At 44.3% G+C, this 13,758-nt stretch overlaps 1 protein-coding gene across 1 annotated transcript in view; it reads right to left on the bottom strand.

Moving 5' to 3' along the window:
• The window catches only part of LOC109967660 (protein turtle homolog B-like), a 169,072-nt gene that overhangs the window by 90,045 nt on the left and 65,269 nt on the right, over positions 1-13,758 (bottom strand). The window contains 1 exon segment of the mRNA XM_020613396.1: positions 5,646-5,797. Within this exon segment, the coding sequence (XP_020469052.1) occupies positions 5,646-5,797 (152 nt within the window).

The following is a 13,758-nucleotide window of genomic DNA, read 5'->3' as shown; positions in this document are numbered from 1 at the left end:
CAGTCCGTCAAGGCTCCCGCAGTGTGGCTGAGTATGCTGTCGAGTTCCGGGTTCTGGCTGTCGACGCGGGGTGGAATGACCAGGCCCTCCGTGGTGCGTTCTGGCACGGTCTACAAAACTACGTCAAGGATGAGTTGGCACACAGGGACGACCCCACGGACTTTCAGGCCCTGGTGGACATCGCCACCAGGATCGACAACAGGCTGAGGGAACGCCATTGAGAGAGGACGAGAAACACCACCCGTCCAAAGCACCCACCGCTTAAGGCCAAACAGCCCAGTCCCCCTTGACACCTTCCCCAGGCAGGCACCGGGGGAGCCTCTGTGACTATGGACGAGGAACCCATGCAGCTAGGGCAGGCTCGTCTCAGCTCCCAAGAGTGGGCCCGACGTCTCAGGACAAGGGCGTGCCTGTACTGTGGGGAATCCACTCATCAGATCCGGAGCTACCCGGTACAGCCAAAAGACAAGACCCGCCAGTGAGAGTGGGGGCGCTGGCGGGGCGGGAACCACAAGCTCAACCAGTCTGGAGATCCCCGTGGTGTTGGAGATTTCTGGCCACACTGTCTCCCTCTCTGCTCTTGTGGATTCCGGGGCGGGAGAAAGTCTTATGGACCAGGCCTTGGCTGAGAGACTGAGTCTTTGCCTGGAACCCCTACGTCACGGCCTTGAGACCCGGGCAATCAACGGTTGCCACCTTGCTCTTATCACACACCAGACCCATCCTGTTAAAATGACTACGGCTGGAAACCACCATGAGACCATACAATTCATGATACTCACCACCTCTCATCCTGGGGCACTCCTGGCTCACCACCCATAACCCCCAGATCGATTTGTGTGGCAAAATCATCACCAGGTGGGGCCGTCTTGCTCCTCCGCTGTCTCCGAGCGGCCAAACCACCCGTCGCCCCTCCTCCTTTTAACTGACCCCACACTACACCAGATCTGTCCCGGGTCCCAAAAGTCTACCATGAACTCAGCGATGTATTTAACAAGGACCATGCCCTGGAACTATCCCCACATCAGCCATATGACTGTTCGATCGACCTCTTCCCTGGTGCCACCTTACCCACCAGTCGCCTATTCAACATCTCCGGATCAGAGAGACAAGCATTGGAGGAATACGTTCACACATCCCTTAAAACAGGTATTATACGTCCATCTTCCTCTCCTTTGGGGGCGGGGTTTTTCTTTGTGGGGAAGAAGGACGGAGGCCTCCGCCCATGTATTGACTACCGGGGTCTTAATGCCATAACCGTTAAAAACAAGTATCCACTCCCTCTCCTTCACTCTGCCTTTGAGTCTCCCCAGGGGGCGACATTATTCACGAAACTCAACCAGAGGAACGCCTACCACCTCATGAGGATGAAGGAGGGGGATGAATGGAAAACGGTGTTCAAAAACCGGACTGGGCCACTTTGAGTACCTAGTCATGCCTTTTGGCCTCACCAACGCCCCCGCTGTTTTCCAGGTCCTCATCAATGACGTTCTTAGAGACTTCCTGGGCAGATTCGTTTTCGTCTATCTGGACGACATCCTTGTCTACTCACCTATCTTGGCTGAACACCAGACGCATGTCCAACAGGTCCTCCTGCATCTCCTAGAGAATCGGCTATACGTGAAGGCGGAGAAGTGCGACTTCCACACCAAAACAGTTGCTTTCCTGGGGTTCATTATAGAAAGCGGCAGTATCCGAGCGGACCCAGCAAAAGTGAGTGCAGTCACCGAGTGGCCCACGCCCAGCAACCAGAAGGACATGCAACGCTTCCTTGGTTTCGCCAACTTTTACCGGCGTTTTATACGGGGCTACAGCTCTATAGCTGCCCTGCTTACCCGGCTGACATCCACCAAAGCACGGTTTGTCTGGACCAAGGAGGCGGAGCGGGCCTTCCGGGACCTGAAGCACCGCTTTACCACGGCCCCGGTGCTGATCCAACCAGACCCCTCCAAACAGTTCGTAGTGCAGGTAGACACCTCAGACCTCGAAGTGGATGCTGTTCTCTCCCAATGGGCTGACGGGGATCACGCACTACATCCATGCGCCTTTTTCTCCCACAGACTCACTCCCACTGAACAAAACTACGACGCAGGCAACAAGGAGCTACTAGCTGTAAAACTCGCCCTAGAGGAATGGCGCCACCTACTAGAAGAAGCACAACACCCTTTCCTGGTTTGGACGAACCATAAGAACCTCATCTACCTTCAAACCGCCAAGCGCCTCAACCCCCGGCAAGCGCGCTGGGCTTAGTTCTTTGGTTGCTTCAGGTTCACCTTGACCTACCGCCCCGATTCCCGCAACACGCCGCAACACGGTTCCCAGACGCCCTATCCCGTCAGTTCAGCCCATCGACGACAGATGACAACCCAGACACCATTCTACCCCCTTCCTGCCTAGTGGCTGCAGTTTCCTGGGACGTAGAAGAGACCGTTCGTCAAGCCCAACAACTGCAACCGGCTCCTGACCGCACACCACCGGACAGGCTCTATGTCCCTGACTCAGTGAGAGATCACGTACTGAACTGGGCCCACTCCTCCAGATTAGCCTGCCACCCCGGGATCCACCTCACCACTTCCCTCAGAAAGTGGCACTTCTGGTGGCCCACGCTCGACAAGGACGTATGTGAGTATGTGCAAGCCTGTCACATCTGTGCCTGCTCTAAACCCTCTCATCAATCCCCTGCAGGACTCCTACGCCCTCTGACGATACCCAGCCAACCCTAGTCAAACATTGCCGTTGATTTCCTTACAGGCCTTCCTCCATCCCACGGTAACACGACCATCCAGTCCATTGTCGACCGCTTCTCCAAGGCTGCCCATTTCGTCGCCCTACCCCAGCTGCCGTCTGCTCACAAAACAGCAGACCTCCTCCTCCAGCACGTCTTTTGCCTTCGTGGCATCCCTGCGGACATCATCTCGGACCGGGGCCCCCAGTTCATCTCACAGGTGTGGACCGCTTTCTGTTCTGCCTACGGGGCCAAGGCCAGCCTCACTTCAGGGTACCATCCCCAAACTAATGGGCAGGTAGAGAGACTAAATCAAGACCTGGTGAACGCCCTCTGCTGCATAACAGGTAACGAACCCGAATCATGGAGCACATTTTTACCTTGGGTGGAATATTCCCATAATTCTCTCACCAGCACCGCCTCGGGCTTCTCACCCTTCGAGGCCTCCTTGGGCTACCAGCCACCACTCCTACCTGATGAGGAAACAGACATCGCTGTTCCATCAATCCAAGCCCACATACGTTGATGTCGACAAATCTGGACGAAGACCAAAGCAGCCCTCACGCGCACCGCCGAACAAAATCGCCATCTGGCAGATTGACGCTGTCGAGCGGCACCCACCTATGAGAAGGGGCAACGAGTTTGGCTTTCCTCTGAGCACATTCCCATTAAGGGGACCAGTCGAAAGCTCGCACCCCGCTACTTGGGCCCTTTTCCCATAGCAGACATTATACACCCCACGGCAGTCCGCCTGACCCTACCTTTGTCCCTACGAATACATCCAGTCTTCCACATCTCCTAAATCAAACCGGTCTCCTCCAGTTCCCTTTGTCCTCCACCCTCTCTTCCACCACCTGCCTTAGAGGTCGACAACAAACCCGCCTAACATGGTCCGGCGCATCCTTGACATCCGCCGCCGGGGTCGGGGTTTCCAGTACCAGGTGGATTAGGAAGGTTATGGGCCCGAAGAACGCTCCTGGATCCCCCGTTCCTCCTTCCTTCCTCTCCTTTCTTTTTCTTTCCCTCTGCAGGCACACTCATCAGGCTTGGTGCGCACCTGTGCGGAGCTACACGGCTGAGATCACTCTCCTAATCAGCCACTCTCTACTTAAGGCATCAGTAGATACTTCTCTAACGCTAGTATGTTATCTCCTACTAACGATAATCTGGCTTCCTTCTACGACAATACAATCCACAGATTGTGTACCTTCGCTTGCCATCGCCTGCCAGCGGCTACTCACCTCGCCCTTCTGGTCAGACGTCTTCCTCAAGACTCCTCAGGTCAGTCTGGTCCTCACAACCTTACTTCACTCATCCTCTCCTGTCCTCCCTGTCACCAGTGTCTGCCGTCCTTGCCTCCGTATGGTGTGGGACCTGTCACCGTAACTGCACACTCCTCATCCCCCCAACGGGCTCCTCGACTGGTCCACGGAGTTTGTTCCCACTCGTCGCATCTCCTCATTCCTCTGCTCATACTATCAGTGCTTACCTGCAGTTTTTCCAATAAACCCTCTGGTCTGAACTGTTGAACCTACTTCTGAGTCCGTCTTGCTCGCGAGTGAGCTGACATAACAGCTGCCACGCAAACTATGCTACACATTATTTCAGCATGTGTTAAAACTGATTTTCCCTCAGCGTTCAACATTATCCAGCCATAGCTACTTGCTAAGAAACTTTCCAATTTTAATACAACTTTCATTGTCGTTGGTTGGATATTAAAAATGCCAATAAACAGGTCCCAGTGTGTCAGGATCTCTGTTGGATTGTCCTGTAAGTTGCACTCATCTCCAGCCTCTCCCAAAGGGTGTGTCCAGTCTGTCATTGTTTCTGTCTTCTACACAAATGACTGTGGAACCTCTTATGATAACAGGCATGTTTTGAAATTTGCTGATGACTCATTATCAGTGTCTGCAATAATAAGAGTCAGAACAGGTACCAGTTGTTGATGATTTTGTGTATTGGTGTAATGAGTAAGATAAATGTGCCAAATAACAAAGATATGATCGCTGATTATACTTGAAGATCACAGACTAGTTATAAAACCTAGAAGATAAAGACATTAATATTGTTCCTGTCTGTAATCAGCATCAGTAATCTGTTATTAGCTCTGTTATTTTTCATTGGTATATTCATTCATATATTTGTTTTTTTTCCATATTTTTATATACGGTATATTTATTGTTTTTATATCATCACCAGTGTGTATGTCTGTGACAGGAAGGTTAATGTTTGCATGCAGACCAAATTTCCTCTGAGTTAATAAAAAACAGACAGTAATAGAAAGAGAGAAATATTGTGTTCATGATCATGTTGCCCAATGGTTACAGAATGTTTATTAGAGCCACTCAACTTTTTGAGTTTGTCATAAGGTGATCATTCAGTTTTTTGTGCTTACACATTGTTTCTGCTGGCCTGAACAGTTTAACCAAGTGTCCAGACCCAAAACAGCAGTGCATTTAAAAATATACTGGTACAGTATAGGATATGGGGGTGGCTGTGGCTCACAAGGTAGGGCAGTTGTCTCCTGACCCGCAAGTTGGTGGTTCGACCCTCGGTCTCCCCGCATGCCTAAGTGTCCCTGAACCCCGAATTGCTCCCGGTGGCTTGATTAGCGCCGCTGTGTGGCAGCTGTCGTCATCGGTGTGTGAATGGGTGAATGGTGTATCATCTCTGTAAAGTGCTTTGGCCAGTGTAACAATCTTCGGAAATGTGCTATATAAATGCAGTCCATTTACCATATGCAGCATTTTGCCAGATGACCTTGCACTGTGTTGAAAAGTTCAGCTAGGTTTCTACTGAGATTTTCAAGAATCAAGATAAAATGAACTGTGCTTAACCAAACTAGATGTGTTTGTCCTTATGTGAATTGAGTGACCACACACTTTCTGTTATTAGTAATAGTAAAACATTAGTCATATACCTTATACTTGGTACTGCTGACCATGAGGTTGCCTTCCCGGAGCCAGCTGACTGAGGGTTTGGGGTTGCCAAAGGCGGTGCAGGTCAAGGTGATGCTCCCCCCCTCCTTGGCTTCTACATACTGAGGTGGTGTATCTGTGAATGTGGGGGGAGCTGACAAGTCAGGACAGAAGGAGTTTGGAGAGAAAAGCAATGAACAAGGGCATGTTAATGATCTTTCAGAAGGCTCAAGCACAGGTAGAACAAGCATCAAAGTCACAAAGTTTTTTTGTGTGTACTTCTGGTTTGACCCATAGCCCACAGTAAAAGGGAAGAGTTCATCTAAAGCAGGAACAAAATTGCCTGATTACACTTTGTAGTAACCAAAACCAAACTTGACTGCTGCTGTAACTCTTACTGAAATTGGCACCACCAGCATCGTCACTTTCAGTTTAGAAAAATAAAACTACATTTAGACCGGTCAGCTGCATTAAGCAACCAAAGTCTTTGGTTAGCATTAGGCAAATATTACAAATTATACACCTGTTTTGCTGGCTCACTTTAAATGTAGGTGCAATTAGCTGCTGCCACTGCAACCACACTGCACAGTGAGTGAGCATCAATCAGTGCTTTCAAAGCCCTGGAAAAAATTCCACAAATGATTACAAAGTGCACTGGTAGCTCAATCTAGCTGTTCTAACATACATAACAACGTGTGTTAAACTATTTATTAACACTGCAACATACTGATATATTGCAGTTGCAAGGAGATGTGAAGAAGAGCAGTGTCCTAAACTGTAGGTTTGGCACTTGATGAACATGTACCATGTGGCTGTGTGGCACTGCTGCATCAGCTGTGTGTCTTGTTCTTTGAATGTACACAGCATTTATCTTTTCTCACAGTAAAGAGGTGATGCGTGTGTGCAGAGAGGGTTCCTAAGGGATTAAACCTGGCTGACTGTGTCGTTATAGTGATTATAGTCGTTCAATAGTATTTATAGAACATTCTTTTCTGGAACAAATGTACATTTGTTCACAAGTGCACAAATGTGTAATATCCTTAAAATAAACCATGGCATTTAATATCATAACCAGAACTTTTTTGTTGCCATTTCTCTAAATTTCTAAATCAGTGTTCAGGGCCAGTTGTCTGACTGCAGAGACCTTCTTCGCTCATTCATTTGATAGCCTATATTCCCCAAAATGTTCAATTGTCACCTACTTGACATTTCATCATGATCATTTAATAAGGATTTACTAATAATGATGATGCTAATGATGGAAACTTGACAGAAGAGAAAAATTTACAAAGCTGGATGTAGACTTGAAGTGTTTCCAGTAAGCCAGGAAATAAAAATAGATAAAAACCAGTGATATTTAGATTTTTAAACACATGCTCTTAGTCAGTAGCATAAAATCTTCCCATTCCTTCTTTGAGAGATCAGACAAGTACCTGATAGCAGAAGACTGGATAATCAACACATTACCAAGAGACGTGTCAGTAAGAAACATGTGGAAACCTTTACCTGGCTTTGCTTTTGCTACATATCTGGTTGGTCCAACATTTTAGATGTGCATCAGTACACAAAGCAAATGTGTTTGTCACAACAGGAAGAACAGCTAAAGCTGGTGCTGTAAGTGCATACACCAACAGAACAAGCTCGTGCATTTATATGCATAAAAGACACACAAGCTGTTGGTGAAAGCCTGTTTGCAGTCTATTCACAGGCAGCTCTGACATTTTCTTCTGCAGGAGAGGCATTGTTTTAATAAACAGCAGAACTTTTTCTTGTCCTTTCTCAAGGACTTCTTTGAAGTTGGAGTTGCAAAGTTATTTTATGTGATTCCGTATTCATTTGCCTCCATTTATAATCAGACCTCAGTTTTTTGCATAAATTAAATATGTATGTAAAGGTAGACAAATGTAATATGCTTTAATATCTAATGACTAATTCATCATAACAAGATAAATTGCAAAACAAGAATTTCACCTTGCTTTTCAGCACACTTCAATCGAGCATGGATATAGGGAGTGATGCCTTTTTTCACAATCTTCTTTATCTGAGAGATCATCTAGATTATGATGAGGGATGATAACACAAGACAAAAGGAACATCTTCCTACTAAATAAAATTTAAGCTGTGTTTTCTGCCCCACCCCCATTTAACCCAAAACAACTCCATACTATCCACACACATGCTGATATTGTCAGTGATTCAATGCAGATTTTGTCATAATTCCTGTTTTGATATTCTCATTCTAATCACCTTAGGACTGAAGCTGATTTGCTTATATGTGTAATCCTGTAGCCTCTCAAATGCTAACATGTCATTCCAAATGCAGTCATAAACCAGGCCATACTGCTAATTTACCACAACTCTGACTTCCTGGTGCAATGGTGAGAAGCAACCACCATGATCATCATTTGACATGACAGAAGATGAGTATTAAAGGTATACTTCCATGTAATAATACAACACCACATGGGAATGTGGTACACATAGTATGTTCTTAAATTAATGTTATTGAAATATTATAGTAGAAATTGTCTCTTTGTTTTCAGTGGTAGTGGCTTTTCTTATTTTAGACCAACCACAGGGCATACAATTTTTTGTCTATTTTCCACAGTACACTATGATACTGAAGAAAAGCATTTCAGCACACTATGAAACCTTTTGCCAAAGTTACACTGTTATCATGTGAACTGCTGTTGTGAGCAGGTGCTATTTTTGTAATTTTCCACAGTGGCATGTTCAAGGACACTTTGACTCCCTGTAATTGACAGCAATTTCCAACAAAGCACTGCATTCACAACCTACATTTCCAGTCAAACATTTAGAAACACCTTCTCCTTTAACAGGTTTTCTTTGTTTCTCTTAGGCCACATTCACACTGCAGGCTGAAGTGGCTCAAATCCGATCTTTTGGCCTAAATGTGACCCATATCCGATTTCCTTATGACAGTGTGAACAGCACAAATCCAATTTTTTCAAATCCGACCCAGGCCACTTTCATATGTGGTCCTAAATCGGATACATATCCGATGTTTTGCAATGCGACTTCAGTCCGAACGGCCAGGTCGCATTTCATGTGATTTTTATGTCACTGAAATGCAACAAACATCACAATTACATAAGCAATATTTGTGCTCTCCTTCTTCTTGATATTCTTCTTATTATTATTTCTTTATTTCGATTGCACATTAACTGGTACATCACTACGCACATGCTATCACAAGCCGCATCCATTTTTATTTTCGCAAACACAGTACGCTGCGTCTGACGTCACGTCCTCTTCTGCGCATGCGGGTCACCTCAGGACCGTATACCGTTCACACATGAGACAGATGGCAGTCGCATTTAAATGACAGTGTGAACAACAGAGCAAAAAAATCGGATTTTGGCAAAAAATCCAATCTGAGCATTAAGACCTGCAGTGTGAACGTAGTCTTATTTTCTACTAGGGGTGTGATGAGATCTCATCCCACAAGATCTCGCAATATTAAAACATGCCATTATTTCTCGTTGAGGGAGAGGCCATCTTGTGACATCAGTACATAAAAGAACTGGAGCAGCAGCCAGTATGACAGTAAAGTGATGGTACATTCAAATTAGTCTGGCAAGAACAATTCCCTGTTGTTTTATCGCGCAGGGGGAATACGTGAATTGGTCAGGGGGTGAGAGGTTTTGGGGGGGTGTTGTAGGGATGATATGGCCACATTGTGATGAGTTGACACGAGTGGCTTCATTCACGTTTCCAGCTTGTGTTTCCACTGTGTTTTGGTTAGCCATGATGCTAACGTAGCCTACTCTACCTTAGCACCAATTCCACCACCAGTGTGTCGACATTGACAGATAAAAAACATCATTTAACATCCAGTTCTCTTTCTGGTCCACTTCAGCTCTGAATGGGTCTCAGTCCTCTTGCTGTTAACACTATAGCTACCCCATTACATACAATACCTGGCTTGGAATTCCTTTCACCTAAAATTTTACAATTATTCAAACAAATGTCTTGCACAGTAATTTGGTCACTCATACAAGCACATCCTGTCTTATTGCCCATCCTGCTCACCACTCACACTCTGATCCCGCAGGAGTCTGCCGGTGATATAGGTTCACAAGATTGAAGCAAAGGTGCCAATGTGTAGAGAGAAGTATGAGTGCAATATAGCACTTTCACCCACAATCTATATGCATCACTTACTTCTTCACTGCCAACTAGGCTGACAGCTAAAGTGCTCAGTGTAATCACTGACAACCACTGATGTCTGACAATGATAGGGAGAGGTGGATTGCAAACTGGAGACTATAAATAGAGAACTGCACTGCTGGAGCTTCACAGAGCATGAGTATGTAGCAGCACCCTGAACCTGGTAAGATTCTGTGACTAATTCCTCAATGTATTAGCCCTACTTCAAAATATAGGGTTAAAACACATATTTAAGCATTTAGCACACTTATACTAATGCCCAGGAGATAAGAGCCTCTGTAAGTGCTGAAAAACATGATGGGAGCAGCAGCTTTATCACTGAAGGATGCACACCAGTGTTATATGCTACTTGGTGGTTCACTGTTATTACATAATAACCTGAACCTGCCAGTACTGTATTATTCACATTATTGACAGAAACTCTGATGTGTAGATGTGAAGCTTGAGTGGATTCATCTTCTGTGGATGATATCTTAGAGATCACATTAAAGCCCATAAAAAGTAAAGTAAAAAGAGTTTTATTTCCTGCTATTTCTTTCAGCTCTATTTCATACAGGCTTCACTGCCTAATGGAGCTCTTAAGGCTTGACTATTCATCTTCTGAATTCTATGGTTAGAAAATTTGCATGTGCATTCTCAGTCAAAAATTGATAAGCTGGGTGTGTATGTACCGAACTTCTAAAAGATTCATTTTGGACTTGAATGAAAAATAAAATACAAGGTAATCAATTTATTTAGAGCTTAAAATTACCTCTAGGTTAGTTAAGGTGTCTGAGTCCTGAGTGAAAAGTTGTACTTTTTATTAAAGAGTGTTTTAACCCAAGCCACATAGTTTAGTACCTAAACCTAACTACGTAGAATTAGTCTCTAAATCTAACCACATAGATTTAGTGCTAAAGCTAACCCTATAGGAACCTGTGGCGTCAGTATGAGATGCCTGAACTGATTCTTCCAGAAGTGGGTGTCTTCTGTGGAGTTGTATGTGGATGTCATCACCAATCATTAGAGCAGCAGGGACTCCCCAGACCAGTGGTCCCCTGTTTCACTCCTGTAAGTCTCTCCATCAGAGGATCGGCGAGACTCCTTGGTTTCAGCAACCTTGGCTTCACTGTCAGTGAATCAGGCTATGACTTTAGCGCTCAAGGCAGCTGTTGTCATACAGGGCAGACCCATGAAACCTCCTGCCCTAGGAACGTCTGTTCAGTGCACTGCCTGCATTTTTTGAAATGGCTAACATCTTCCACAACACATGCCATGTTATAGGCTACTATTTTTGAACCATACTAGCTCTCACTTTTACTTTTAAGAGTTTGTTCTCATACTGGAAACTCAGCCACAAATTCAATAATATGTCATTTCACAACTATCTCATCACTTAAACAATTTACAACTCAACAAAAGCAGAAAAAGGGACATAGTGATTCAAATGTACATTAAATCCAATGTGTAAAGTCTTGTAGTAGGATCATATTTTAAAACTGGCTGAATGTAGATCTCTGTCTACTGTTCCCAATTGTGCTACAGCCTGAGATTCTCTGATTCCAAATGGCCAAAAGTAAATAAATTAAATATTTCAGAATCTGTCTATATAGCTTGTCATATAGATGTACTAAATACACATAGTATAAATCACAGACTGGCAAACTCCAGTTTCATTTTAATCCCATTATATTCAGTCAGCAGCCCAGCTGTATCCTACACAACACCACTGACTATCTGCTCCAACTGATAACGCTGCTGTGGCTCATGTCTGATGCAGCAACAAGACACAACAGGACAGTGAGGGAGTGATGAACATGAAGATAGAAACATAAAAGAGGCAGAGGCTGAAGCCTGACGCCTTTAGACACTTGTGGGAGAGAGAGGAGAAGCAAGGCAGAACAAGAGCATCACTGATGAAACAAAGCTAATGTGCCATGACCACAAGGGGGAGGTGGGGTCTGTGGTGTGTCTGTTACCACAATAACTAGCATCATCATATGCTGTCTCATTAAGAGACTTAATGAATACGTGAGCTGCCATTGAAAGGCAAGAATATCTGTTTCTGTGAGAGAGTCCTTTGAGTGTTTACACTTGTGTGGGTAACTAAATTTACACTCAGGTGTTTGTCAGGCAATCTTCTCCAGAGACCTGATCAATGACACAGCATGTAGGGGCTTCAGTGATTTCCTCAGGGGCAGCTTTGTCAGTCTTCTATTTATGACACCACCGCCATGAGATCATTCTCGTGCCATAAACTATAAACAATAATGAGTGTCAAAAGGTACTGTGCCTTACCATAATTACCAGACAGTATCGCTGCCCAGCTTATTACTAGGTGAAAATGTGACATTTATGCCCATAAAAGAAAAGGAATTTAGCTTTATATTCTAATGTGATGATAACTGCTGAATATTGGGCATTTTACTCAGGCAAAAAAAGCCAACCTTTGCTTGTTCCAGCTTCTCAAATGTAAGTTTTCGTTGCTTTTCTCTGTTTAATGTTATTATAAACAATATATATGGGTTCTGGACTGTTGGTTGGACAAAACATGCAGTTTATTAAGCTATTTATTTTAGATGTTTGAATCTATTTTGCAAACCTATTCAGGAAGGCTGAGAATTAGCTCTTAGTCAGACACCCCACATGCACTGGATTGTTCTCCTGTGTGTGACAATATTTAGCTGCATGCGTCCCTGCAAAATAAGTAAATAAGTTTAAAAACTGAATTAATTACCTTTGGCTCTGAAAACAAATTTTTCACATTTTTCTTACATTTTACAGCAGAACAGTTAATTAGGCTATTGGACAAACAATCAGCTTAATCAGTAATGATGACATTTGTTGGTTGCAGATGCAAGTGTAATAGCAGTCTGCTACTAATGAGCGGTCTGAAAGTCTGATCCTTACATATATTCCAGTGCTTTTTAAGTTATTGCATGTGCCATCCTTACAGTATTTCTGGTTTAATTAAGAACTAGTTTCATTTCAGTTGCTATAAGTGCCTATAATTGAATTTACAAAATTAAAACTCTGTGATAATCTGATTTGAGCCTTCATCAACAATATGGTCCTAAAATCCTGCAATTTCACTCATAATTTTTACAGTTTCCAACTGTTATATCAGTATTATAATACTTTTTTATTCGTCTTAATGCAATGCTACTGTGAAAGCCTGACCTTTAAAATTCCAGTTTTCAATGATACTGTGTGTGCAAGTGTGTGTGTTTGTATTGATTGTGTAAACATCTTGAGGTGAATAGGGCCCCTAAAAGTATTTACTAGCCACTGCTGATAATTGTGATAACACCAACAATCATTATTATAAGTGTGAAGGCCTCAGCACCGGCCTTCACCATAAAGGTTATGTATTTGATTTGCCATTGGACATAATTAATCAGCGAAGCATGCATATTTGGTTAATTTCCTATTGTTAATGTGTGTAATTTTTTTTGAATTACCATGTTCCTGGTCAATGGATGGGGGTGGTCCTGACAAAAAGGTTGAACTGAGACAGCAGCAGGTTTAAATACCTCCCACTAGGCCTGGACTGCACCAAGTGCTCAATACAGGAAAGGGGAAGAGTTTGGGAGAACTATATTGTTTGCCAAGTGCTTGCTCAAGGGGGATTTGTTGGGTTTTCCATCCATCCATCCATTTTCTTCCGCTTATCCGGGGTCGGGTCGCGGGGGCAGCAGTCTAAGCAAAGATGCCCAGACCTCCCTCTCTCCAGACACTTCCTCCAGCTCCTCCGGGGGAAGTTTCATTTACTGTGTGAGAGCATGCAGAGGGACAATAGTGTATCACCCCATAATCAGAATGAAATCATATCCAATGTTACATTGGACAATGTGACGTTTCACTTTTTTCAAGATCTTTTGACAGTATTTTAATGTGAGGCATGTCAGAACTGCATTGTTGCCATTTCGGTCATGACCCAAAGTT

The sequence above is a fragment of the Monopterus albus genome, unplaced genomic scaffold, assembly GCF_001952655.1.
Source record: "Monopterus albus unplaced genomic scaffold, M_albus_1.0 scaffold134.1, whole genome shotgun sequence".
Lineage (NCBI taxonomy): Eukaryota > Metazoa > Chordata > Actinopteri > Synbranchiformes > Synbranchidae > Monopterus > Monopterus albus.
Note: the sequence above shows the minus strand (reverse complement) of the source record. Positions and strands in the feature narration are given on the sequence as shown.